The sequence below is a fragment of the Triturus cristatus genome, chromosome 3_2 (assembly GCF_964204655.1).
Source record: "Triturus cristatus chromosome 3_2, aTriCri1.1, whole genome shotgun sequence".
Taxonomy (NCBI): domain Eukaryota; kingdom Metazoa; phylum Chordata; class Amphibia; order Caudata; family Salamandridae; genus Triturus; species Triturus cristatus.
In genome coordinates this window covers 581,840,755-581,865,083 of record NC_140584.1, presented here as the reverse complement: position 1 = coordinate 581,865,083, position 24,329 = coordinate 581,840,755, and the positions used below count along the sequence as shown (strand labels likewise).

Genomic DNA, 24,329 nt, shown 5'->3' with positions numbered 1-24,329 from the left:
GGGAGTGCAGCTCCTAATGTCTGCCGTGGGATTTCAGTTCCAGTTCCTAGGATTGCGGTTGATACTGTCTTTACTAGGAGTGTGGTTCCTGCTGTTTGTCCGAGAAGTGTGGTTCCCCATGTGCTGAAAGTGTGTTTTTCTGCTTTTTCTCCTGATAGTTTGGCTCTGGTTGCCTCTCTCAGCAGAGCAGTTCTAGCTGCTTGATGTGTAGTTCTCACTGACGATCGTGGGGTGGGGTACATGCGCTTTTCATTATTGTGTGATTGTTGTTCCAGCAATCTGTGCTAGGAGTTCTTCGTCTACTATCTATCCAAGAGGTGCGAGTGATGTCTGTAATTGCAGGGTCTGTGCTGTTGCAGCTCTCTGTCTTGCATCAGGACATCCACCTGCCTCATTGCATGTGGTGCTAGAAGAATGTTTGTACACTGTCTTCAGACAGGTTTCCGTGTGCATTGGGGTGCACAGGGTTCAGCCGTCATTTGATGTGCCACTGTCTGAAGAGGCACCACTGGTTATGCTGGACGTGCAAGGGCTCCCATCTGCCCAAAATGGAGGGCATTTTCTCGATTGGGTACATGAAGATAAGTGCTTTTTGCTGCACCCTGGTGAGCCCCAGAGAATCGTGTTCTTGAATTTTTTGCCCTTTTCATGCTTTCCTCCTTGTAACACTCATGCATTTTTACTACTTTTAGGCCTTCCAGAAAGAGCGGGTTGAACCTCTCCAGAGCCGCCTGCAACAAGTGAACGGGCTTGGTCAAGGCCTGATCCAGAGTGCAGAGAAGAGCAGTGATGTGCATGGGCTTGAACATGACACCGACGAGCTGAGCATAAGGTGGAACACGCTGAGCAAGAAGGTATGGTGAAGGCGGGAAACACACTGAGAAGAAGCGATGAGTACGACTGTGTGGGGCCTTGCAGGGGAAGGCAGATTGAGCAGTAGGACACTGTTGCCCCAGTAATTTCAAACATGCTGTGCAAGACCGTGCAGAGATAATTCTAGGGAAGTATCAGAATACGGGGAAGCAAAACTGGGCTCAGATAAGGGAAAATATGCAGAGCAAGAAGGTGGAGGGACATGGGAATGATAGAAAACACGCTGGGAATGTAGAAACATTTGTCCCCAAAAGGGAAGCTCTCTGCATTGAACAAGATGATACCTTCATCCCTCTAGTGGGGTTGAGTGTGAACATATAGGGGAACATTTTGACGTGAAGGCAGAGGGTTCCAGGGAAGCAGGGTATAATTTGAGCAAGAAGAGAAGTTTTGCATAAGGGTGTCAGAGGGGATCACACTCTGTTACATGCAACAGGTCCTCCCCTCAGAAGTTGAATGTCCTAAACAAGAAGAATCTTTGGTGCTAAAGGCACAGTTTATTTTACAAATAAAACCAAATTAAGAAAAGATTTGACTTTCACATTACATTTTCAATTATTGTTTATACCGTTATCTCCTCTGAATTAAATAAAATATGCATAGTGTTTCCATATGTTTGATGTATGGTTGCTTTTGTATTTTTGTGCATCGTATTGAAGTTCAAATGGAATATATTGTTTGGACTCAAGTCCCCGGTTCCAGTAGGCAATCATTGGAGGTCAACTGAAGTCGAAAGTTTAAGAACTGCTGCAAGTCATTTCTGTGACAGGAGTCCCTCTCGTTCCACAGTCACTGGGTTATAGAGTTGCCTCAGCCATTTCTTTGCATTCTCCTTTTGAATACATGTCTCTGCATACCCCCTTGTTTCCATCCCTTCAAACCATGGAGACTTTACAGGCTCCATTTTCAGATGTATTTGGAAAACTAAGGCCAAATCGGGCTTTCCGTTACAGGAACGAGATGGGAGAATCTCATTATAACCATTGCAATGTGAAAGACTTTTTGATGGCCCTGCCCCCGGTTCCATAAGGGCAAACCATGAAGTGTTTTCAAATCAGGTTTCCAAGTCAAGAAGGCATTTATGGAGGGTGTGGGGAATGGGCAGCATTTGTCACCATGGAATGATCGCAGTCGCTCTTCAGCAAACAAGTGTGAGGTCACAAAACACATTCAGACCTTTGACTGAGGTTCATCCTAGAATCCAAGTCGTAGGTCTACACAGGCAGTGTCAACAAGCACAGTTGGACCACTTACTTTCCAAGTAAAAATGAGCTGTGGTGCAACTTTCTGACGTGTGAATGAGGGTATTTCTCGATCCCTATCTCTTTGCAACCTGCCTGCAGTAGATGCAGGTGCAATATCAAGTTTTCCTATTTCTACACTTTGTCTGTCCTAGAGACAGATAGCAGGATAACAAAATATTGAGCCTGAATCTTAAGGCTCTCCAATGATTAGGGCAGAGTACTGAATATAAAGATGCTGACCCCTTGCCAACAAGTAATAGGAATGCTAGGTCCCTGCGAAGTGCTCTCGACATGTTGGCCAAAGACCAGATCTCGAACAGTGTACGGTGCAATGGTGCTGACAGGGTTGAATGCAAAAAATGCGTCTGACATCACAGGGAAATAAGGTTAACGCAGATTGGAGGGCATGTGAGAACATGGCTGTAAGGGTGATGTTCGGTTCTCCATTGCTGATCTGGTAGTGAGGTGGGACTGAGACTCCAAGATGCTGTGCCGGTGAGTCAATGTTTAATGGCCTAGTGATGCTTGGAGCTGCACTGACAACAAGCAGAAAATATGTTTCCAGTACATGGTTTTGGGGGAAGGGGAGTGTCAATGAATAAAGAGACAGTTCTCCTTGGAGCTGTACTTGTGTTAAGGATTGTTACTAGGGGTGGCTAATAGGTGAGGGGGCTCTTTGGCTGGCAGAGAGTCAGATAATAGGAATATGAAGTGAAGCTCTTTGTCTGATTTGCTGGGATGTCACTGCACAGACTTCTCGTAGGAGGGAAAAGCTACGATTTCTCGGCATCCACGAGTTAAGAGAGAGTGGGCGGCATGTAGCGGGAGCAGAGGACCATCTGACACTTACAGCTTGAATCTGACACAAATCCACAGGAGGAAAGATATTCTGAGCAAGTGAACGTCCAAAGTCTCAGATCCCGTGGTCTGCCAACACCTCCTTCTCCTCACCCAGCCACAGCAAAAACACTCCCCTCCTATTCCTCGAACGCCCCATACTACACTTCCCACTAGCCCACTCATGCTTTCAGCACATCAGAGTGCCCACATGGTGTGCAAGTTAGCCCCCATTCATTAAGATGTTGGCTACCCTCTCACCCACCTGCTATGATTATCCCACTTCCTCCCACCAGGCTAGCTTATCAACATTTGCACAGAATTTTTTAAGGGTCAAATATTACTGATATTTTCAGAAAAAAGCGAGGACATTAAAGAGGCCCTCTCTCCTACCTGTGCCTTTGTGTTTTTTACCATTTGTTTCTCTAAGTGCTTTAGGCAACCTAGGAAAGCCTGTCTGGGGTATCCGCTGACGAATCTGTGTAGCGGTGGGTGGGTCTGGTCAGTGTAATGATTGTGTTGCCCTATTGTGTCTGAATAGGATGCCCCTCTTCCATCACAGTGCACCACTCCCCCCACCAGGTTGTCCCTGTAGCTGCACTGCCCCCTCCTACCAGGCTGCTTACCCACTACAACGGACCCACTATGCTGCAGTCACCCAGTATGCTGCCCACCATGCTGTCTATTCATCCAGCCCCAATGACTTTATGCACTTATCTGCCCCCAGCCACCACTCTTCTCATTCTGTCTACCACAAGTCCAACCCATCATACTGTCCACTATGGTTTCTCCCTCTCTGCAGTTCCCCCCCCTCCCTCCCTAATACTGTCTCTCCATCCAGCCCTCCCGGCTGCTTGCACCATTCATGCTTTAGCCCAGCAAATATGATGTATCCCCAACCATGTTGCTTCATGACCCTTCTATCCTGCCCCCAACAGTGTCCTTCAGCTACACTGCACCCCACCCTCAATGCTAAGGAACAATAAATGCCCTCCAGCCACATGGTTCCCGCTGTCCCTCAGTCACTGCTGCACATCCACCAGCTTGCACCCCATCATGCTTCATCCAACCCCTCAGCTGCCCCACTACCTATACTCTCCACCCACAACATGCCTCTCCCCCTTAAACTTCCACAACACACCTGTGTTTCCTCTAACCTACCATTTTGTTCTCGCTCATGAATGCCCCCACCCACATGCAGTCCTCTATCCACCAGTGCTACCCCGTTCATCATGCTAGCATGTTGCACAACTACTCCCCGTGCTGCTCCACTGATAATTTTGCTCTCACCCACCATGCTGTTCGCGCACGTTCTGCTGTCCCCAGCCACACCTTGCCTTCTCGCAATGTTGCCATGCAGTTTACTACGTTATGTGCATCTGTAAAGTGCACGATCATCCGCAAAGGTATCCTGGCACAGAGCAGGTGTGTGTGCCTAGCCCTACCTTGGATAGGGTGGTTAATTAAAAAGTCAGGTCACCAGCCTCTTTTGGAATTCAAGAAAGGAGGAAGAGGCTCTTATGTGATGTTGGAGGTTGTTTCACACTTTAGAACCGATGTAAAAGAACACCCGTCCTCCGGATCTGGTTCCGTGTATGCATGGGATGTGTACGAGTAGGAGTCGAGCAGAGTTGTCTGGGTGGTTGGTGAAGGGAGATGCGTCTTTTCAGGTAGGTGGTGCCCTATGTTTTGCAGTGCCTTGAATGTGTGTGAGGAGTTTGAATTGAGCATGTTTTTGTATCAGGAGTCAGTGGAGCTCCCTGATGTGGGGTGTGAGTTTTGTGTGGGACTTTGTGAATGAGTCTGGCTGCCAAGTCCTGGATGGTTTGTAGTCTTCTGGAGAGTTGCTTGATCCCGGTGTAAAGGGAGTTACCATAGTCCAATTTGCTGATTTCTAGGGCATATTTTTCCAGTGTTGCTTGGGAGCCATTTGAAGATCTTTCTCCGCATCGTCAGGGTGTGAAAGCAGGATACAGCACACATAATCCTCTTCAAACTGCTTTTTACTCACCCACCCTTTCCATGACTATGGCACTTTTCCTCTTTACTTTCTATTTATGACTGCATATTATGCAATAAGGTAAAATTCAAGTTTAAAAATAAATAAATTGTGGTGTTCCTCCAAATTCACTTTGCACTCACCAAAGAGCAGTCGTATCTCCATCCCCTAATTACAGCATCCCTGGCAAAGCAGCTCCTTAAATCGCTGCTAGAACGCCTTATCATCTTCACCCACAGCCCAAAAACAATATTGAGTTGATAGGCTTATTCAGGATCGAGTTTGTGCAAACACTTCTTAATCTGCTCTTTTTACTACACCATTTCGATTTTCCAGGTGGCTGAGAGGGTTGCGCAATTGCAAGAAGCCCTGTTGCACTGTGGGAAATTCCAGGATGCCTTGGAGCCATTACTGAGTTGGCTGACGGACACCGAGGAACTGATAGCCAATCAGAAGCCTCCATCGGCCGAGTACAAAGTGGTGAAGGCACAGATCCAGGAACAGAAGGTGAGTGCAAATACTGAAGACGATTTATGCTATTGGAAGGGCAGCAAGCAGCCCTAGGAGAGAAGCTTCACCATCTCCAAGGGAAGGCAACAGTCCCTCTCAATGAAGACCATATCAGTGGTACAGGAGTTTTACCACCACCAGAGAGGGGCACACCCCACTTCTCTCAGTGTATAACCGGCTGGGTTACAATTCATAGCACTAACTGTGATTGAAGTTGCTTCCCTTCCACTGTGTGGCATTTAACTCCGCAGTATTTGTTTTAGAAAGCGTGCTTACCTCCCACAGAATGCAACATTGTTCTGTTGATGATACACCTCTCAAAAGACGTTACAGGCAGAGGGTGTTTAATGGTGCACCCCTTTGATGGCACATTGGTGGACAAGGTCACTCGCGCCTTGAAGGCAGAGGAATGTGTAAATGAAGATGCCCATAATTTAAGGCAGATGTGGGTGTTTGATAGAAACTGCAACTCTCACTGCGTTTAATTCTGCATGATATGGTGTTGCACTGCCTCAGGCAACAGGGTGGGTAATTATAGCTGCATGTCCTGTCAGGAGTATCATTCCATTAATTGTGCACCATTCACTGTACCACATTATGTGATTGAAGTTGCAACACTTTTAGTGCAGCGTAAGCTGCGTCTCAAACAGGGTTCAATTGTGTGTGATCAAAGCTATACCCTTTAGAGAATTGTATGATTGGATGATCTGCCCCTATAGATAAACAGTGTGAGATTGAAGCTACACTTGCTGCGGGAGAGCAGCTTGTGATTGATTGTGCACTGTCCATGCTTCTGAAACTTATGCAGTAGGTAGTAGGCCTAGTTTAGCTCTGTCAGTGCACTTCAATGCCAGGTGGCCTTTCAAAATGTGTTTGTGAGAGAGAGCGAGAGAATCACCACCTGTCTTTTCACTCCACTCTTAGTCCCACACGCATCTCTGTTGACCCACTCAGTCCTGCCATACAGTGCATCCTGCTCTTCTAAAACTGTCATACAGGTTTTTGTAGAACTGTGCCATATTCTTAGTGCTTTTCTCTGATTTGTTACTCCCACTTATCTTGGTCTCAGTTTGTGGAATCTTTAACTGGTTGCTGGTCTCTGATAACTTATGCTCTTCTGAAGTTGGTTACAGTGTCCCCAATGAACCATTTCCTGATTCACTAGATGGCCGTGAGGCTATGCTGCCAGAATTCCCGTATTGGTATTTGGTGATGGTTGTTGACATAAATGTTGATTGGTGTTTGATTGGTGTTTTGTATTTGTTCAGCTAGGCATTAGTGCTGTTAGTTGAAAGAATGTCTCAATTGTATCATAGTTTTGTTGAGCTCTATGTTAATGGAATTAGCGTGGTTGGAGTTGCGGATTCCTTGTGCTTTGTGGTTATTCTCTTTGTTGGTGAGAAGATTATATTAGTGTTATGGGTTCTGTGTGCAAGTTGTTGATGGCTGCTGATTGCTGGCTGTCTTGGTGGCTGTTGCTGTGGATGGCTTGTTATTTTGGTAGTCACCCTTCTCTGTTTGTTGATGGCTGACTCTTTATTCAGTGTGCTTGTGCTAGACAACCCTATTGTGACTTTTTTTTCTCCATGTCCCATATTCATTGTGTTGTAGTTGCTGCAGCGGCTCTTGGATGACCGGAGAGCCACAGTTGAGATGATTCAGGCAGAAGGAAGTCGGATTGCAGAGTCGGCTGAACCCGCAGATTGCAAAAAGATCCACCAGAACTTGGATAGCCTTGCAGAACAGTGGGCAAGACTATTGAGCCAGGCGGCAACCAGGTAAGAGCTGGAAGCTCAAACTAACTTTCCTCCCTGAGGCCTCTGTCCCTCTCTGGGGCCCTCTTTGACCTCACTTCCTTTCTTGAGCCATTGTCTCTGGGTCTCACACTGGCCCCTTCCCTCTTTATGTCTAGCAGTAATTGTGGTCCTTTTCCCGGCCCTGCTGCTATCTTGTTCATTTGCTGGTGGGCAGAAAACCTATCACGCCCTCTCTTGGGCTCAAACTGACTTCCTTTTTCTTTATGGGACTTGTTCTGCCTCCCTTCCCTCTCAGTTATCCATATTGAAATCTCATGTTTTCTCGGGCCTGCACTGGTCCCTTTCACATCAGTGTGCACCAACCTCCTTCCTTCTCTAAGTCCCAGATTGACCTTGCTATCTAGAACCTGCACTGCTCTCCCTTTCAGGAATTGCAGTCGCCTATGCCGAGTGCTCTGCACTGATAGTGTTCGCTGTCAACAACTACTCAGCCTGCTGCTGAGAGAATCTTGGGGACCGTGGAGGACCAGAATGGTCTGCCACCTCTATTGAACAGGACTGTTTGGCATGTATGTCAGCTGTGCTAGACATCACTAAACTGTCCCTCTAAAGGCACCTGATAAATATCATGGATTGCAACAAGTCCAGCCCTTCTTGGGATGCACCAGAATGCATGAGCCATGTCAGAAGAGGAAAAATCAGCATGCAGCCAAATCCTTCCCGATCCTAAAGCTGTTACGTCCCTCTTGATCCCCATGCTGTGACCCCTTCTGGCCGAAAGGAATTGAATCCCCTGCTGACCCCCAAGCTAATTCCATCCCCTAACCTTCCCTCTGACTCCATTTCTGGCTCCTCACCAACCTCCAATCTAACTCCCTGTCCATTTCTTCCTGGTCTAGGAAGAACCAGTTGGATGACATCCTGGTTTTGGCCCAACAGTTTCATGAAAGTGTTGAACCTATTTCTGATTGGCTGTCAACCACAGAGAAAAAGCTGGCGAATTCTGAGCCTATTGGCACACAGACTCCCAAGATCGAGCAGCAAATTGCACGCCATAAGGTAAGAACCAAGGAGACAGTGAAAATTGAAAGCAAACTGTTTCAAAGGAGAAACCAATAAGAGCTCTTAAAGTAAGCCACACATTACAAGGTTGCAACCAATACTATTCCTAGATGTCCAATAAGAAATAAGATGTTACATAAGAATCAATACTGTAGTGACTCTTGACATTCAACAATAACATTAGTTTGGAACCAGTGGTAGAGAGACCCTGAATTGCTTTGTACTCATTAAACTCCTGTTGGTCGAGCTATCAGTGGTTGAGTCCTCTTCACCTATTTATCAAGCACCTTGACTTGAGCTGGGAGGGCATCGGTGTCTCCCTCTGGCCCAGTGCAGCTGGCTCCTGCTGGGGAAGCAGTCTCATCTATGCTGATCTGGCACTCCCATCTCATCATTGATTTATTTCATGTGTTAATTTTTGCCACTTTACGTTTGCTTTTATGGTTTATTTTGTGTTATATTTTACATTATTTTGCTTTTTCATTGGTCATCGTCCCTTCCCTGCCCCTCAGGCCATGGATGAGGAAATGCGCAGCCGCGAGGCAGTCGTGCTGCAGGCCCTGGCTCTGGGTGACTCTCTGTCCTCTATGAGTTGCCCAGCAGACTGCGCTATGCTAACGGACAGGTTGGCCTCACTGCTGGCCCGCTATGACGAGGTGAGAGACCGCTGTGGACGCAAGGGAGAACTGCTGGAGCAGGCCCTGGTGAATGCCCAGCTCTTCGGGGAGGATGAGGTAGAGGTGCTGAATTGGCTGGGCGAGATGGAGGACAAGCTGAGCCTGGTGACCGTGAAAGACCATCGATGTGATGTTCTACATGCGCAGCATGCACTTCAGCTGGTACTATATTCCTCATTTTATTATTATTTGTGCTTAACTTCACATTTTTGGTTCTTTTACACATTCTTTATTGTTTCTCTTTATTTCTTTCTCTCTTACTGTTTTCATACCTTACGTTAATTTGCCTTCAACTACAATCCATGAGGGAATCTCAAAGAAACCTGCTCCTCAAATGTGATACAAAAAGCAGTCAAGTCCCATAAATGTTTCTTAAGAGGACAACCCAAACCAAAGGTTTCCTTTAGCAGGAATATGTTAGACTTCAATTATATTGACCAAAATGTGGAGGTAGTCACCAGTGATTGCTGCAGCATCTTTTAAGCAGATTATTTCTGTAGTATTGTTGTTGTGTGCGAGAGAGCTGTCTACTTTTTCAGATACGTTCACTGCCATCTCCGTTTGGCTTTGAGGAGGGGGATAAGTGGTAGACCATTTGAATTAAGTTAGCAAGATATACTTATATACTGTTTTAAATAACAGCTTTAAAGATGTTTGCTGTCCACTCTGATTATTACTGTACTCATGCTGAGCGTTGGTTGCTGTTTCAATTGTTGCTAGTTTATTTTAGGTCTGTAGCTTGTTTTTGCATCAAGAGAATTATTGAAGTTACTCTGAGATCACAGGGGGTTAGAGTGTTTTATACAAAAATGTGTTCCCTGTGATCAGTAAGGTGCATTGCCCTTGACGTAAGACAACTTGGGTCAAGGCAAGTAATTCTACTGTGATTTTATGAATGAAGGAGTCTTCTTGGGTTGTGACAGGAGAGGTCACCATTGTGATGTATTGGGCTACGGCTCAAGCAATGTGTTATCTTTTTACTCACACATAAGAGGATGTATCTGCTTTTGCAGTGGGTGTTGCAGTGAATGACTATAGCTGAGTCAAAGACTTGGATGATTGCTTTTATGTTGCAGGAGTATGGAATTTTAAAGAATATGTGCTTGCTCAAAGGACTAGATTTTCCAGAAATCTATATATACTGACAAAAAAAAAGTTTACTTGTCCATTTTGTTTCATTCAGTGAGGTTACAAATTATAATGCAGCGTTTTCATTATATCCGAAGTTCTTATAAAATGATCTAAGATTATGCCATGTCCCATTGTCTCATATCAGTGTTTGTATATGAGCACGGTTGTGATTTTGTCACCTTTCCGCAAATCTACATAAAGGAGCTGAAAGCAGGCAGGAAGCAGTGGTTCCGGTGATGAAATGCCCAGCGAGTTTGTGAACACTCACAAACTAACTTGCTTAAGGGAACTCTCTAGCTCCTGTTCAATATCTTCCCACCTTTTAAAACGTTGGAAATGTACTCTATAGGCCTACATGGACCGGAGTAAAAAAACCAACAATTCTGAGTGAGGAAAAAGGAGACGATGGTTGCCGGAAATTTAATTTGAAACAACTTAACAGAGTTTCACATTAGCAAATACGCTATGTGAATTCTCCATGATTGTTTAGCTTTAAATGTTATTGTTCCATAAGAGATTGTAGCAGCTCATGGACTCTATGATTTTGAGTGTTCACTCTGTCCAAAACACTAGAGCAAGTGGTCGCTCCCTGCAGCAATGAGCAGGCTTCATTGCAGAATATTCCCTCTTTTACCAGGATATAATTATGTTTTTGAAGACAAATCACCTTTGTTTTTCCCTGTCTTTATGAAAACGTCCAGTAAGTGGCGATGGCGGTAATTGCAAAACAAGCATTTGCAATGCAATAGGTCTCGCCTTTACGCAAGTTTAAGCTATTGGCATTGTACATGACAATGGGTTTTATTTGTTTTAAAAACGAAAACAAAATGAAAGGCATCGTTATTTGCAACGTCAATAGCTCAAATTCGCATAAAGGCGAGACCTATTGCATTGCAATGCATGAAGGAGACCCCTACTGCTCCATGCTAAAAATTGAGCAGCTGATGTCCGCTTCCCCTCCAGGCATGGAGGAAGACCATAGTGAGCTTCTAAGTAGGGGTGAGAAAGAGGTGTAATAGAGGGTTGGCTGTTAAGCCTCCTTGGTGTTGAACAGTAATGGTGTTTTTATCGTCAACATGGCTAGCTTTCCGTTGGTTGTTACACTTTTGCAGTAGTCAGTTTGATATGCTGTAATATTCCTGGTAATGAAGCCCAGGAAGCTGCATTGATGCCTCTGGTGCTTTAAGCCACTGAGCTATCTTGCTGCCCTTTGAAGTTGCAATATGGCGAATGCTCACAGATCTCTGAAGTAGAGTTTCAAAATCGTAATTTAGTTTACTACACTTCACTGGAAAGTTATGTTGGACCAGTATTTCCATAGTACATTAACCTGACAGAATGAGAGTTATCCTAATATGCCATTTATGGTAAATGTAAATAGCCGACGTTACTAATACCAACTTTAGCAGCACTCTATGTATCGACCTCAGAAGGCTAAACCCTCGCGTTCACCTTGCCAGATCCTGAGCTTGTGAACTGTAGCAGACAGCACCGATGTCAATGCGGGCGTTTAACTCGCTTCGCCGAGAATGCTGTACTGCCTCATTTTACAGAGCGAGGGATTGCTAACTGGATAACTCTGCCTGGTGACCGTACAATGTTAAGTAGCAAGCTCACGCATTCTTTACTCGAGACATTTCCTGTTGTCAGAGAGTGAGGAAGGTGGAAACTGCAGCGTGCACTCTAAAAGCAAAGATGGCTGCTTAAATAAAACTTGTATGCAAAACAACCAGTGAGGCATTGTTTTCCTCTTTATATGTTTGTAGCACTTTGCTCCAGATTTGTTCTCACTAGCGCCGATGCAGTTGAATATTCACTTAATTTTTGGGCAGTGCTGCTTTAATGTCTCGTGTTTTCAGCGCAGCTGCTGGGCAGTGCTGCTTTAATGTCTTCTGTTTTCAGCGCAGCTGTTGGCTACTTTCACGTACATGTACGAAGAACCCGCTCTGTGCTGTTATCCATAACTGAAGTCACTGAATGGGGCTTCGATTTCATTACCATCCCCAGACGTTGATTGTGTTGCGAAGCCACCTTCTTGCAGCACCGTCTAAAATAGCATTTTTCTCTCTCCACAGAATTTTGGCTTTGAGAGCACAGAGTAGCAGCAGGGAGAAAATGCATGCAATAATGAAACAAAAAAAAGTACAAAGAGTAGATATTAAACCCACCGTCTCACGCCGCCAGTAAAACATCCAATCCTGGTGGGCGTGGCCTAAAGAGGACAGGGTGGTAACCAGGAGGGGCTAAAAACCCTTTACTGCAATCAACGAAGAATGTTCGGCATAATTACTGATGAGAAACTACGCACGACAATGAAAATTGCAGACGGAGCGGACACACGACTTCTGGAACCATATCGATTCCAAGAAGCCCTCGCATGGTGAGAGCAGCGCATGCTCTGCTAACGCCAGGCAAGACCTAAAAAATGAGTACCCGCCTTTTATTAATATTTTCCGGGTTGGCCTCTCTTGGAAACTTGTTGTGCCCAGAGTTAGAGGGTGCCAGAAACCCCCCCACATGTGATAATAAAGTGCAATTTCTTGTCCTTATTCAATGTTTCATTTATTTAGATCGTTTCATTCTTCCCTTCAATGTGAACCATAGAAATATGTAACACCAGCACCTGCTTTCAAGTCAATTGAGAGTTGAATTGTATGGAGAAGCTATTTCTTAAGTTTGTTGCCACTAAATTACTTTTCGCTGCTTCCGGTTCTTTATAAGGTTGTGAAGTCTTTTTATGGTCAGGAATTTAAACTTGCCAGGTAATCCCTTTCGTGCCACCCCAATTGGTGCAAAAGGCATTTCCAATCAATATTCCTCTGTTCTTTGCTGAGCCTGTGGCCCCAGAACATGGTCATTGTCCAAGATCTGGGTCTCCTCTTTTGCAGGTTTATTTGCCTTCTGACCCCAGTATTAGCCAGACTTACTGTTGGCATTGTTCAATGGGAATTGTTTGCTCGCTCAACAATATCTATTCTCCAAGTTTACAGTCCTCTTGTGATTGTGTTGAAAAGTTACTGGCCGAAGTTGGCTACTTTTATCCTGCTCTAGCTCGTTATCAGCTTCCCACTCTCTCTTTTTGTGGATGGTAAGGTGTCGTTCGGGTTATTTATTCAATCATTGGTTTATTCCTATGGAAAGCTATCAGTAATTGGGTGCTGTTTGCATTTTGTCACGCTAGACTGAAATCATAATAAGAGATGCACATTAGACACCTCTTTGGACACACACAATCCAAATAAATAGCTATGCTTGCCAAAAACGGGTATATTTATTTACACTCACAGATTGGAAAACAAACTGAGAATTCCAACAAGATATTGGAATGGTTGGTTTGTGGACGATGATCATCTTTTTCAAGCTCATCCCAGCAAAGTCTAAGAGACTTTACAGACCCCACCTATTTTTCCTGGAACGGTGGAGTTGGGCTCCTTAGTAAATCCTCATTTGCTGCGCTTAGCTTGTTTGTTAGGCTTCTGCTTTCTATTATGCTTGATTCTGATATCAACCTGGATGCACATGTGACGGCCTTTTCTGGCAGTTGTTTCTACCAACTTGCACTCAGAGGCTCTGTTTCACTGTCTCTTGTTGCCTCATCAGTCCTCTGTGAATAACTCCCTGACCTCATCCAGTTTAGATAAAGTTGCAGGTACTTAGCTAGGGCGTCCTTCTTGTTCTGTCACCTGTTTTCAGCTGATATAAAATGCTGCTTTGCATTGTATTCTCAAATAATTTGAGTGTGTGCTATAAACGTATCTGTTTCAAGGCACTTTGCATTTAATTCCCAGTTTCCTATTGTAGGATTATCATATAGAAACTCCTTACGTTCCTGCTCTGATTCAAAATGTTTGATTCCAAAACTCAGGCTGGCAGGGGATTGTGGGAGGTGTTGTTGAGAAAGACAAGCTTTGGCACTCTCCTACTTGTTTCTCTGCATCATAAATGGGTTTCGAGATTTCCAGTTTCCTGCTTAAGCTTGTGTTCTCAGCAAAAAAGCACTGCACAATTTGTGGGTTCTTTAGGCACACCATTTGTAGATTCAGGAGGGCGAGATGTTTGGTAGAGTTCGGTCCAGGAGGGCTAGATATATGCCAGATGTTCTTGTCACCCACCGACTGTTTAACAAGTTCAGTTTAAAGGTTTTGTATCTAAATTTCTTGTCCAGATAACCTTCAATTTTGACCTTGATCCAACTTAACCTAGACCTACTTTGAATACCCTGCTCTACACAGTATTAAGCGCTAAGATATAGCTGGACAGTCCCTAACCCAGGGGCGTGCCTCTGAATTACTCTGGCCCTGTTATTCATGCACCTAAGAGTCCCCTCCACCCTTTTCACATTTCTACAAAGCCTTTGAAAGGAAAATGTGCCCTTCTGCCAAGTACCGGAGGCAGCCCAGTCTTTGTGATCCTCTGAGTAAAGAATTGTGTGTGTTGTAGACAGTGATGCCTTTGACTGACAAAATAATGACAAAGCTTCACAAGATACCTCAACCTTTCAGGTTGAACTGGTCTCTTCATCAGATGTTATTTGAACTCTTAGAAAAGATCAGGTTCTGCTTCATTCCATGGCTATGACTTCCCTCAGACCCATTTGTCAGTGAAAGGAATAGCCTAAGCACAGCGGTTTATCTCTACTCTGCGTCGTAATCGCAGCCGTGAGCCTGCAGGCCATGCCTCACTGAGGCCCTTCTGACTCATGATACCTGCAGCAGTGTGATTGAACGGCTAACGATATGACTGATTCAAGTGGCACGATTGGACTTCGGTAGAGCCATTTGAAACCGGATTCATGACCAAAAGAAATAATGTTGGCACACAAAAGAGAGAACGCACTCAGGACAGATGCACCCTTTCCTGTGCTGAAAGATAGCAAATGTCTGTGGGAAGTGTCTGCCAGCATCCTTGCACCTGATGTGCCTGACATCCAGCCTGTTTCTTTTGATGAGGAGTGCTGCTCAGTATTATCACCTGTTGCCATTGCACTCCTCCCAAGCCTCAGTTGAGTGTCCATAACATGCTTTTCTTACTTTGTAAACATCTGCTCCTGTGCATTTCCATGCTTTGTGCTCTCCAGTTTCTGCCTAGAGGTTAACATATTCTTGAAGTCTGTTTGTTGATTGTCTTCTGTAAGCTGCTTTTATCTCTCACACTTGATTATGCTGGTGCTTCTACAGTCTGCTTCATTCCAAACCCAAAGCAGTGGGTGCTGTGCCACAGATTGCTGTTTGCGGCTTACTTGCATGTGAACACTCCTAATAGGCTTCCACGCTCCCTGCCCAGGTGCACACTTTCACAGGTTCCTTTTTTAATTGTTGTGGACTGGAACCTGTTTCCTATGTTTACCACTACCGTACTGCTTCCCGAGTCTTCTGGGCCTTGGTTGGGTGGTCTTAATAGTGATTTTCAATGCAGATGCATCAACACTGGCATCACCAGTCCTAGCAAAACAAGGTCAGATTTTCTCTCCTCCTGTCCTTAAGATGTGTGTGTATGCTGCCAGTTTGTTACTGACCGGTCCTATCTTTCTGTCTTCCTGTATGCCAATTTTGGTAACAGCTGACTTCTAGAGTTTAAGGGTGCATGTGGGGAGCGGTTACCTATACACACCTGCCTACCCTTCTTCCATCGGATAGATTTATTCACTATAAGGCTCTATGGAATTGAGGAAACCTGTGTTTGTGCAGTTGCACAGGATTAGGGAGTGTTGCCACGTGTACACATTCTTGGTGTAGACTATGCATAACTCTAGTTTTAGCAACGTTGAGAAGTAGTTTGTATTATCTGATAACATTTTAGTAAACCCATCCAACAAAACGACGGGGTCAAATTTGCACCAGCATTAAGAAGTTTGTTTTGTAATTAGGCGTCAAACTGAATTTATATTAATCTGTAAGAATAAACACTTCTGGGCGTCAAGTTGTAGTGTATGCAAGACTGCATGCCAAGCAAGGTAGGTCTTACAAGTACACTTTGATAATGTAATAATGAGATCAACAAACAAAAAAATACAAAAATAGCAGCATTTTGTGGTGCTAACGGCAGCAATAAACTCATGTGAAAAATGTATTGTTTCAGGTAGAATATAATGTAAACAAAAGTGAACTGAAAATCTGCCACAAAAAAATGTGCAAACAATCCCATGAATATTATTCTGAACATTATCCAGAACACAAAAAAACATATGGTTACTTGATATGAAGTGAATCAAACAAATGTATAGACTGTTCTCTTGTCCTTATTACAAGTTAAATGACTATGACTTCTAGTTCATAAATCTTATTAAAGCGCAAAATCCCATGAACCATCTTAGTTTATTTATTCCTTTCAGCCCGCTCTCTCTCAGACCTAGTGGAGGAAGATGCCAGCTTGCAAGACAGCTGGGTCCGTAATATGATCAATAAACTGGTGCCCGTCTCTCGATATACACCCTGCAGAAATAAGCTGTCAGGCGCCTGGTTCACAGATAGTCCCAGTAAAAGAAGAAAAGTTGTAAGACTCTGGAAAGACAATGGCGGAAAGACTACAGAGCTAGCGACAAGATCATATGTAAGGCAGCTCTCAAAAAATACTATGCTGCGGTCAAAAGAGCGAAGAAGCTCTATTTCAGAGAAAAGATACATTGAGCTGAAATTTTTAAAGTAGTAAAAATCTTTATGTCCCCTGAGGCCTGCGCCCGAGTCCAGCAAACATTGATAGGATGGCGTGAGCTGGCCTCCTATTTTCAAAATAAAATTTCACTCATTCATGCTAGCCCTACCTCTGGCACCCAATTAGGCGAGGGGTTTGGTGGACATAATGTACTCGGGTATGACCACTGAGGTGGAGTCCACGCTTTCAAGCTACCACCACATTCCCTTGGAGGGGTCACTGGCAGTCATACGTAGCCTTAAATTTGGATCTCCCACACATCTTTGCCCTACCAACCTGTTGGCACTAGGGACGACTCCTTTTAGCCCACTGGCTAAAAACGTGCTAAATGCTTCGCTCTTCACTACAACAGTACCCCTTTCTTGGAAGCAGGCAAAAATTCTCCCCCTGCAAAAAAAAAAAAAAAAGAAAAACCAGCCAAACCCAGAGAGCAGTCTAATTACAGACTAATATCTCTGCTCCCAGCCCTGTTGGAAGTGCTGGAATAGTTTGTAAATCAAAAGCTTTCCCAGTATCTGGAAGACAGTAGCCTGCTTCATCCTAGCCAGACTGGCTTCTGACCAGATTTTAGTATGGAGGCTGCATTAATGGAGGTCACCGAATACATCAGAGGTACCCTGGATGCCGTGGGAAGGCAGTGCTGATTATGCTAGATCGGTCAGCGGCCTAAGACACGGTTCCCCACTGAAGGCTTTTAGCATGTCTCAAAACTATTAGGGTAGTTGGTCAGGGTTGGACTGACTTGCTTCCTTCTTGGAAGGCAGAGGACAAGAGGTATGGGTCCCTCCTCTTTTTTCAAAGTCCCTAGAGCTGACAGTGGTGGAACCTCAGGTCTCTGCCTTGAGCCCTACACTGTTTAACATTTATCACATGACGCTAGTTGGCTGGAGCCTTGGGGGCAAAATTGATCTCATATCCTGATGACGCTCAGCTGATGTTCTCCTGTGAAACGGGAGAAGAGATCGCAGGCAAATCTATGAAATCTTGTCTACCAGCTGTATTTCATTGGAAGACCACCATTCAACTAAAGTGTAATGCAGACAAAACTGAAATTCTACTCTTTGGTCAAAATTCCCCGGAAAATGGCAGACCTTATGGCCTGAAGCCACCCCCCTAAAGGTCCCAAAGGGGAATAGTCAAGAATCTGGGTGTCAAATTTGATAGCCATCTATCTTTCCAACCAAAATTTGTGGTAGGCGCGTGTTTTGGTCTGCTGCACATCCTAAAGAAGTTCTTGCACTTCCTCTTATTTGTTGCTAGAAAGTCAGTCATAACTTCGAGGTTGGATTATGTGAATGCTCTGTATCTGGGACTACCTGACCAATAGCTTGCAGGTGGTACAGAACATGGCAGACCGCATTCTTCCTAGCCTACCTCCGATAACACACATGTCCCCTCACCGTCGTGCCGTCCTCTGGCTTCCAATAAGAAAGAGGATCTGATTTAAAGCGCTGGTGCTAGTCCACAAAGCGCTCCATCACACAGATGCGGGCTACCTAAGGGCAAAAATCAGCTTTTACAACCCCACTAGGAACTTGTAGCCTGGAGGCCGTGCCAAAGCTGGGGACAGGCCCTCTCTTATTTGAGGCCGTTTGCATGGAATAGACTCCCTCTTGAGTTACTACCAATTTCCCTGTTCAAAAAAAGGTTGAAAACATGGCTTTTCACTCAAGAAAAAGTGGTCTTGGGAAGTCCTGCAAAGCTGCCCGTGAGCAGAGCAATGGGACACTCCTTGTAGTAGCCGTGCATTTGTAGTTTGAAATCGTGCCTCACATTGAACTAGGAGATCAATAATCAGGGACATATGAAGAAAACTGAAGAGTTTACTTTGTTTATATGGATTCCATAAAATTCATCATTTAAATTTACTCCCATTTCAAAGTGTCGCATTTACAAACAGCAGGCATTTTGCACCCAGTGGCTTGTAGACACAGTGATATATTTACGACAAAAAAATACAGCCATTTGTTTAAATTGGAGCAATTTAAATTAAAGAAATATGCTTCATTAAATATCAAGACGTAATTCGCTTAATTGGAAATGGAGAAAAACTGACTTAGTGTTTCATAGAAATAATTTAATCCACTTTAAATGTCTCCCTTTTGGAAAAAATGACAATCTTTCAGTTATAAATATGTCGCAGTGTCTACTGGTCACTGAGAGCAGGAGACCTGCTGTTTGCAAATGCAGCACTGAAAGGGGATAAAATTAAGAGTTAACTTAATCATTGCGTAAACTCTTCATTTTAATTTTCTTGAATTTAAAAGCATTCAGGAACATCATTTTGTTCTCATGCTCCAATATTGAGATGACAAGGACTTTTATTTAACATTTAGGTAACCGAGAGCTTCAGTTCTTCACCTTTGTGCCCCAGCCTGGGTCATAAATCTGACTGAGCATTGCTCATTCTCAGGCCCTGCTACCTGCAGCCTGAAGATAATAATGCAAAATAAACACAGCCTCCCCTTAACTGTAGAAGGAAACTGTTACCCTGCACTTATTTAAAAATTAACTAGAGGCTGCGAGCTACGCTAAAGGTGTCTGTGAGCTACTAGTAGCTCGAGATCGACTGGTTGCCTTTCGTCTCCCTGGCCTAACTGTTTCAAGTGACCCAACTAGGATTGGCAATCATTCTACTTAAAATAAGGTAACTATGTTTTTCCATGCTTTAGATAATTAATTGTGTGATATAATACAGTGCCACTTGTGTATTTATTTGTGGTAAACTTTCAGTGTGAGTTCTGATTGTAGATACCATGAGGAATTTTCCATTACAGTTTATTGATATTTTATTTTACTATTTCTGTTAATGATCTTATTAGATCAACAATTAGGTTGGAACACCTCACCTGTTCTGTTGTCTAACATAGTATAATCAAGTCCACATGTCAGAGAGTTGTAAGGTGTCATTTGGGGTTTATCCAGACAGATTAATTGAAAATTAGTTTGATACACTTAGTACCAAAACAATTAAATAATTTGGTGCTTTCACTGACTTAACCTTCCATGTAACCTGAGCTTCTTCAATCCACTTTATTAAACTGCTTGCTAGCGAATATAACTGATAGAACCGCAATGTGCGACTGCCATTTCCTTCCCAGTTTCACCTCTCTGTGTCACCTTACCTGACCTTATTCAAGGGTCCACACATGTACTTCATGTACTGCCAGTTGGTTTAAGACCTATGTGCTACAGGAAGGAGTTTCTGATTCTTGACCTTCTTTGTTAAGATGTAATTTGTCGTCTCGCAGAACAACATATTTTTGTAATATTTCTTGAAGCGCAAGTTGTCCTGCTGGTGCTATTGTAAACAGTGAAGATAGTGAAGGTCTACTAGAATATACAAGAAACGGGCAAAAGAATATGAAAGAGACACGTTAGTGATAGATTCCTTACCTTAGAATATCCCCAGGCATCAGACTGGATCCGGAAGGTTTTGCTTAGCAGTACCCCTGCGCGTCAATAGGTGGCGTCGTGCAGCTCCGCATCCGTCACTGGCGTCGTAAGTGCCGATATGACGCCACGGAGAGTACTTGGGCGCCACCCATGCGCGATGACGTCAGTTCTTTTTTTTTATTTTTCCAAGCCAGCAAGCGCAGATCTGGATTGAGCACTTACCTTAGTCACTTTTTGACTCCTCTCTTTTCTCCTGGTGCACATAGGGATGCCCGGCTTTAAGTCCTGTGGGGCCTGTCACCGGAATATGTCGGTGGCGGACCCCCACAATGTTTGCCTCTACTGCCTGCAGTCTGCCCACGACTCCCGAGCCATGGCCCCCAAGGCCTTGCGGAAGCGTTGTCGGAAGTTGCTGGAGGTCCGGCATTCGTCACACCGCCGCTCCGGGTCCAGGGGCCGTTCCCGGGACCGCTCGCTCCTCAGGCTTCAAGTCTTCGCCTTCAGACTCCGGTAAGCGACGCCATAAGAAGAAGTCGAAGAAGCAGGTTCGCTCTCTGACGTCCCCCAGTCGCTTCCCAGAGGCGGACGCGGGTACAGGGGCTTCACCCCAGCGGCTCCTCTGGAGCTTGGGAGTCCCGGGTCCGTCGGCGACTCCCGAACAGGTGCAAGAACTTCTGCCACCATAGACTGCCTTTTTAGGCCTCGGCCTCGGGCTCCCGCCTACGCGTATTCGGGCCCTGCGGACCCGTGTCCAGATCAGTTGGCCCAACGGCTCAGCCACCGGCGCCAGCCCCGCCACCGGCGCCACAGGATCCTCTGGTGCGTCGTTGCAGGCTCCGGCCCCCGGTGCCACCCTCGGCGCCACACTGGGTGCCGTTTATTCCTCCCTTGCCCCGGTTCCAGGACCATTTCATTCAGGGCCTGGGATCCGCATTGGGAGACGGCTCCGGTCCGGCCGGCGCCGTTCTCGGCGCCAATCGTCCCGGCTCCGGCTTTGCCGCCGCGACCGGCTCCCTCTATGCCAGAGGCGGACGAAGACTGGGAAGGATCCGAGGACCCTCTTGCCCGGCAGTGTGACTCCGAGCAGGATTGGGTGGACGACATGGAGGAGGCAGGCGACCTCGATGTCTCCTCTGACCCGGGGTCCGCCTTCCCCGCCTACGATGGAGGAAGGTGCCTCCTACACAATGGTCCTCCGTCGGGCGGCTGAGGCCCTCAATCTTGACCTCCCCACGGTGGCCCTAAAGACCAACCTCCTCACCGAGGTGCTCCAGATGGCGTCTACTTCGTCTGAGCCGTTACTCCCCTTCAATGACGCCCTTAACGATGTCCTCTTGGGCACTTGGTTGAGGCCGGCCACGGGGGCCCCGGTGGATAAGAACGTCGCCAGGCACCACCGACCGGCGCCCGCTGACCCCGCCTTTTTGGCTACGCACTCTACGCCAGAGAGCCTGGTCATTCACAGAGTATTTTTCCTACGGCCCACCATATAAGGACTCTAAATGGCTGGACCAGTTGGGAAGCGGTTGTTCTCCTCGGCCAGCTTAGGGCTGCGGTCAGTGAACACCGCCTGCTTGTTGGGCCACTACTCCTACGCGGTATGGGGTGCCGTCGCTCATGTGTTGCCTCAGTGTCCTGAGGAGGTGCAGGCTGTACTTACCTCAGGCAATTGCTGAGGGTAAGGATGCGGCTCAATACGCCATTCGGTGTGGGTTGGACACCGCTGACTCCTTGGGCAGGGCGATTTCTACAACTGTGGCGTTGCGACGTCACGCCTGGTTGCGTTCGACTGGGTTCTCGCCCGATGTCCAGAGCTCGATCATGGACATGCCCTTTGAGGGCACTCGCCTGTTTGGCTACAAGGCTGACAGTGCCCTGGAGCGCTTTAAGGATTCGTGGGCTACGGCCAACTCCTTGGGCCTTTCTAATAAGAGCTCGGCCTCTTCTGATTTTCGTTCCTTTCGTGGCCACGGTAGAGGCAGTCAGGCGTGCCCGTCCACTAAGCCTGTGCAGAACCAAACCCAGCGCGGCAGGGGTCGCAGGTTCCGCAGGGGCGGGTCAGGAAACCAGCGTGCAGGTCCGTCCACCTCTACCCCTGCTGCTTCTGCCCCCAAACCTTCCTAATCTGAGCTTCAGGGAGCACCAAACACCGGTGGGTGACCGGATCTGCCACCACCTCCCTCACTGGCGCGAAATTACATCAGACAAATGGGTGTGCAAGATAATCTGCCACAGGTACTCCCTTCCCTTTCAGTCCTCCCCTCCTGCCATGCCACCTCGGTGCCACCGCATGTTGGGGGATCACTTGGCTCTTCTCAGCCAGGAAGTCACGGCCCTCTTGGCCAAGGGGGCCATTGAGAGCGTTCCTTGACTGGAAATAGGGAGTGGTCATTATTCCCACTACTTTCTGGTCTCCAAGAAGGACAAAGGGGGTCTGCGTTCTGTCTTGGACCTCCGGGACATCAATCGCTTCGTTCAAGATGCTGACTCTGGTCTTAGCTACCCTCGACCCTGGAGACTGGATGGTAGCGTTGGACTTGCAGGATGCATATTTTCACATTCCCGTCCTGCCGGCCCACCGGCGTTACCTGCGGTAGGCTAGTAACATTTTCAGTTTGCCGTGCTCCCCTTCGGCCATACCAGCGCCCCTCGGGTGTTCACGAAAGTGATGGCGGTGGTTGCAGCTCATCTGCGCAGGTCGGGGGTGTCAGTCTTCCCCTACCTCGACGACTAGTTGTTGAAGGCGGGCTCGCCCCAGACAGTCGTCACCCACCTTCAGACTGCGGCTGACCTCTGCATTTGCCGGGGTTCTCCATCAACGTGCTGAAATCGCACCTGAGTCCCTCTCAGAAGCTCCCCTTCATCGGAGCGGTTCTGGATTCAACGCTGTTTCGGGTTTATCTTCCCGAGCAGCGAGTCTGGGATCTGGGATATTCAGGCTATGATTCCGATCTTTCAGGCTCTGTCCCGGGTTTGTCAGGATGAACCTCCGGCTTTTGGGCCTTAAGGCCATCTGCATCCTGCTGGTGACACATGCCAGATGGCATATGCGGGCTCTGCAGTGGGACCTGAAGTTCCAGTGGGCGCAGCATCAGGGCAACCTGTCCGATCATGTCCAGAACTCGGAGGGCACTGCACGACAATTGCAGTGGTGGCTCACGAATCGCGATTGGGTCATGGGCAGATCCCTCTCCCTTTCCCAACCGGAGCACACAGTAGTGACGGACGCGTCCCTCCTGGGATGGGGCGGCCACTTGGGAGAGGCGGAGATCAGAGGACTCTGGTCTCCAGCGGAGTCCCGGCTCCATATCAACCTCTTGGAGCTTCGGGCGATCCGGCTTGCACTGAAAGCATTCCTTCCCTCTGTCCGGGGAAGTGTGGTGCAGGTGTTCACGGACAACACCACCACCATGTGGTATTGCAACAAACAGGGTGGGGTGGGGTCCTGGACCCTCTGTCAGGAGGCTCTGCGCCTCTGGACGTGGCTAGAACATCAAGGCATTTCCTTGGTGGTTCAACACCTGGCAGGTTCTCTGAACGCCAGGGAGGACAAACTCAGCCGCCGGTGCTTGATGGATCACGAATGGCGTCTGCACTCAGACGTGGCCCAAGGTCTCTTTCAGCAGTGGGGATAGCCTTGATTAGATCTATTCACCACCGAAGAGAACGCGCAATGTCATCAGTTCTGCGCGTTGGAATTTCCAAGGCGGCACTCGCTTGACAACGCTTTTCGTCGCGAGTGGATTTGTGGTCTATTGTATGCCTTTCCCCCTATTCCAATTCTGTCCAGAGTGCTGAAGAAGATCCGGCGCGACCGGGCCCAAGTCATCCTTGTGGCTCCAGATTGGGCACGAAGATACTGGTATCCCGAGCTACTCAGCATGGTGATCGATCCCCCGATCCGTCTGCCTCTTCAGGAGGCTCTTCTGTCGCAGCAGCAGGGGACGGTCCTCCACCCGAACCTGTCCAGCCTCCACCTCCATGCGTGGAGATTGAGCGGCAACAGTTGACTGCTTTCGATCTTCCTCCCGAAGTCGGTGATGTCATCTTAGCAGCCAGGCGTCCATCGACTAAAACGGTATACGCCTGTCGATGGAACAAATTTGTGGCATGGTGCACAGCGAAGGCTGTGGATCCCCTTTCTGCCCCTCTTTCTGAGTTTCTTCTGTTCCTTCTTTCTTTGGCCCAGCAG

At 46.7% G+C, this 24,329-nt stretch overlaps 1 protein-coding gene across 5 annotated transcripts in view; it reads left to right on the top strand.

Annotated features, from left to right (window-relative positions):
* Positions 1 to 24,329, top strand: part of MACF1 (microtubule actin crosslinking factor 1) — a 1,146,281-nt gene that overhangs the window by 800,398 nt on the left and 321,554 nt on the right. For all 5 annotated transcript variants that reach the window (XM_085648361.1, XM_085648360.1, XM_085648359.1 and 2 more), the window contains 5 exons: positions 693 to 854; positions 5,290 to 5,460; positions 7,075 to 7,241; positions 8,120 to 8,279; positions 8,795 to 9,121. In XM_085648361.1, coding sequence (XP_085504487.1) covers positions 693 to 854; positions 5,290 to 5,460; positions 7,075 to 7,241; positions 8,120 to 8,279; positions 8,795 to 9,121 — 987 coding nt within the window. The remainder of the gene's footprint in view (positions 1 to 692; positions 855 to 5,289; positions 5,461 to 7,074; positions 7,242 to 8,119; positions 8,280 to 8,794; positions 9,122 to 24,329) is intronic.